Here is a 4,241-nt window from a genome sequence, read left to right as displayed (position 1 = left end):
ATCTTTTAACCGCATCCCCTGTAGAGTTAGTCTCAGGTTATCAGGACAGATCAGATGCACTTCACTCCATACTGGGGCATATTCCCCCATTTTCAGTGGAGCATCGTTCGAGACTCGTAGAGTCCATTTCAGTCATTTCCAGCGGTTTGAGATTTGCAGCGTCATGCCACACTAGGGCATATTCCCCCCCCCCCCCCCCCCCCCCCTCTCATCATTTCCTTCCAGTTTGGCGTTCAAAGTCACCGATCATTCACGGTTTACGACATTTAGAGTCACCATGTCACACATTTTCAGTTCGGCATTCAGAGCCATCATCATCGCTTCTCAGTTTCAGCATTCAGAGCCATCATCGGTTTTCAGATAGACGTTCAGAGTCACATTCTAGGTTTCGGCGTTCAGAGTTGTTATCATTTCTCAGTTTGACGTTCAGAGTCATCATCATCACTTCTCAGCTTTGGCATTCAGAGCCATCATTACTTTCTAGTTTCGGCGTTCAGAGCCATCATTGTCACTTTTCAGTTTCGGCATTCAGAGCCATCATCGGTTTTCAGATAGACGTTCAGAGTCGCATTCTCGGTTTCGCATTCAGAGTCATTCTTGTCATCTTGTTTAGGCTTCCAGAGCCATTTCTATCATCTCGTTTAGGCTTCCAGAGCCATTTCTGTCATCTTCCACGAGGTGAAGTTAGATGAGTAGGAGCAAAAGGAGGATTCTAATTTCCAGGGGAAGAAATAAGGAACAACAGAAGAAGATCAGAGGAGGATGGTTTAACTGGCTCATTAGTTTTGTTGATTTTGGATATGATGGGGATTGCTTGAAGCCCAGACAAGGGAGGATCTCCAAATCATTAGAGAAGAGGTTTCATGTGCAGCGCCTTAGAATGGGTACCCATGTAAGGGCAGAGGGCATAACCAACCAAGTGGAGGTTGACATCTCATTGAGCTCAAGAGTAAATTCTGTGAAGCCTTCAAAAACAATTGCTATAATTGATTTGGCAACTACACTTGTCCAAGCTGGAGTTCCAGTTATACGGTTGGCAGCAGGAGAATCCGATTTTGACGGAGATAGGTTCCTCAGTCATCAAGGATGAACAATTAAAATTCCATCATAACAATGATGACCCCATCAAACCATACCACTCGCCAAATCACCCTTGCCTTCATATTTCTTTCATACCCATTTCTTTCACCACCTGTGATTTGACTCTAACCCACTCTATGCTTATGGTCATTCTCATTTCCCTCATGTCCTCATGCCCATTAATACCCTTCTCCCATCATCCATGTTACTAATGATATCCACCCCTTCATACACATCGATTCTCATGCATGAAGTCTTGGCATCGCGATTGTGGGTTGGGATGAGCGATTCAGATTCGGTCAGCTGGTTTTATGGCATCAGGGCATTGGAGATTTCATTTGGTGGAGATACTTAAGCTGCTATAAGACTTTGTAACACTCTTGTTGTTATCCAAGCCGAGGAAACTCTTAGTGTTCGCATGAATGCTAATCGCGTTTGCAATATTCAACATGAGCTTGTTGATAATTTTGATTTGGCGCCAAATGAAATATAGAAAATGCACCAGCAGCTGGAGTATTCGCATGCAGAGCTTTATGCTCACAACGGGACATGGATGGTGCTATAGTGAAAATTGTTTATCATTGTTCAAAGGGGTTGAGAAAGAGAGGCTTAATACAAAGAATGAGCACGAAGCTGTTGTATTATCTACAAGAGAACCGGAGGAGAATTTGGGGTTATTTGCTTATGGATTCTGATCATGGCTGGGTTATTTATGTGGAAGTTCTTTAGTACAGGCAGACGGAGGCCTTCTACGTCATGCGTTACTACCTTCTAACCGCTAGGGGCGCAGCTGAGATCCTCAAGTGCTTACAGGATGAGACCAATAATCATGTTAGAGTTGCTGCTCTCAAGGCTGTTGGGTCTTTTCTAGAGTTCACTCAAGATGAAGCTGAAGTGGTCAAATTTCGAGAGTTTATTCCCAACATTTTTAATGTATCAAGACATTGTCTTGCCTCTGGTGATAAATCAAAACCTCAATCCTTATCTAGCAGTCAGGCTGAAATGCTTAGAAGGAGACTTAGGATTGTGTGAAGGGAAGTCTTGACTTGTCACTCACCACGTCATTCTTTCTTTGTAATTTTCTCCAAGGTCCCATCAAAGCCTCAGATTTATACATTATCCTTAGATTTCTCTTATCAAACAGCGCGGTGTAGAGCACCATCCTTTGAAAATCTGAGTGAGAACTCGAAACTGGAGGAAAACCCATCTCTCCCCACCTATAAGTGGCCGACCAAGTGGGGATTCAATGGAAGCTCAGAGTGACCATTTGAGAGACATTAAAGTGAAACTTTCTGGTGGTGTTTCTTAGACAGATACTCCAATTTGTGAAATACGACGTCAAGTTGACCCTTCATGGTCTTGTACAGCACTACATCAAACTGAGTGAGCTCGAGAAAAATCATAAGTTGAATGATCTCCTTGATGCATTGGACTTCAATCAAGTTGTTATCTTCGTCAAAAGTGTGAGTAGCGCTGCAGATTCCATCATTCAATACTGGGAGTGTGCACATTATGTGAAGTGAAGAAGGCCAAATGTGAGTCAAAAGCGAGTGTCCTCAGGAGTTGTTGGCTTTGAGAGAGACATTAGTGGGCTGTTTAAGCAAGCCATCATTGTTGGAAAGTGTCGGCACACTTCACTTGCTGCTGTGGCTACGATTCCGATTTTGGGTGATGCATCTTCTCATGTTCAAATCAATGAATCTGATCTTTGTATTGAGCGGTTTCGTAGAAACCCATGGGATATGGCATAAATGTTCCCTGCAACAGCTTCGTGTCAATCAAGAAACCCATGTTCTGCTACAAATGTCACTTATCCTTACAAAATTGCATATCTTACCAATGGTTTTGGTGCACGGATTATATTTGATTGTAGTGAAGACCAGATTGGCTCCTTTTTGGATGGGGTTACTCTCAATGGCATATTTGGGTTTGGTACGAGAGGTGTTCGCTCCTATCATTTTAGCAAAGGAAAGGCCACTACTGCTGGGATATATTGAGAAGGCGGGAACCCTTGACAATGGAGTCTTCCCCTGCACGCATTGTATCGAGTGGAAGCCGATAACCCCAACCCAGATCAATGGAGCCGACACCCAGACATTCATGCTTGAAGCTTCAAATTCCTAACCAATCGGAATCCATCTTCATCAAGGCCACCTGGTTTCCTTCCCATTTCCACCTCTCTATCACCGACGGCCTCCACACCTGGCTCTGTAATGCATCGGAAGACGAGGTCCGAGAGCGAGCCACCCAGTGGGATCAACCCGTTTCTGATTACATCGCCTTGGCTGAACGGTTCCTAGGGTTTCAGCAGCCTGGTTCGGTTTACGGGTTCTCCGACGCGGGTGACGGCCACAGAAGATTGTCATGGACATTTGAGAAGGAATGGACTAAGCTAGAATGGCGGTGGAAATGTGGACCCTTCATAGGAGCTACTCTAGTTACCCTGTAGCCACGTGTTTCATGCAAAACGCTTGGAGCAGTTGGCTCCAAATCAAGCCTCCACCCTTGCATGAACTATGCATGGCCACCTTTGACCACGTTCCACTTTCCATTTCTTCCTCCTAGTTTTAAAAATAGCTTTCTAAATCTTATTCTTTAAATGATCCTTCAATTTCTAACTTTCTTTTCTAATAAATCTCAGCTCCAAAATTTTCATCCTTAGAGTCTTAGGTATCAAAAATCCTATTTTTAATAAAACTTTGCCGCCATTTTCTTTTCTGGTGAGCAGTACACACATCTCCTCTGATTTTAAAATGATTTAAAATAAACATGAATTTAAATTCTATAATTCCGAGTGATGGAGTTTACGGAATTAATTCATGTAAAATAAACGGGCTTTGGTGGGGGCCCTACATCAAAGAATCTTCTTAAAATAAAAATCAATTTGAATGAATTATGACATGTGATGACTTTTGTACTTGATTTAGTGACATGTAAGCTATATTTATGCTCTTTATTGTACACTGACCCCATTTTTGTGATAGCACATTGATCGTTTGATGCCTAGGTACGTACCCACTTTTACTTTGATCAGTGTCTATGCATTTTCTGATTCCCATATGTGCATGATCAATTCGGGTATTCATTGATTTCTTTATTAGATGTCACGATTGCTTCATTTTATTAGTAGGGGCCCGACTTTAGGGACTTAGAGGAGTGCT

The 4,241-nt window shown here is 42.8% G+C and overlaps 1 protein-coding gene across 1 annotated transcript; it reads left to right on the top strand.

Moving 5' to 3' along the window:
- The first annotated feature begins 3,157 nt into the window (after positions 1 to 3,157).
- On the top strand, positions 3,158 to 3,529 carry LOC117923035 (DNA repair protein XRCC4-like). The gene has a single exon (XM_034841294.1). It carries the CDS (start codon positions 3,158 to 3,160, stop codon positions 3,527 to 3,529), a length of 372 nt encoding a protein of 123 aa, XP_034697185.1.
- The last annotated feature ends 712 nt before the right edge of the window (positions 3,530 to 4,241 follow it).

This window comes from Vitis riparia, chromosome 10 (assembly GCF_004353265.1).
Source record: "Vitis riparia cultivar Riparia Gloire de Montpellier isolate 1030 chromosome 10, EGFV_Vit.rip_1.0, whole genome shotgun sequence".
Lineage (NCBI taxonomy): Eukaryota > Viridiplantae > Streptophyta > Magnoliopsida > Vitales > Vitaceae > Vitis > Vitis riparia.
Note: the sequence above shows the minus strand (reverse complement) of the source record. Positions and strands in the feature narration are given on the sequence as shown.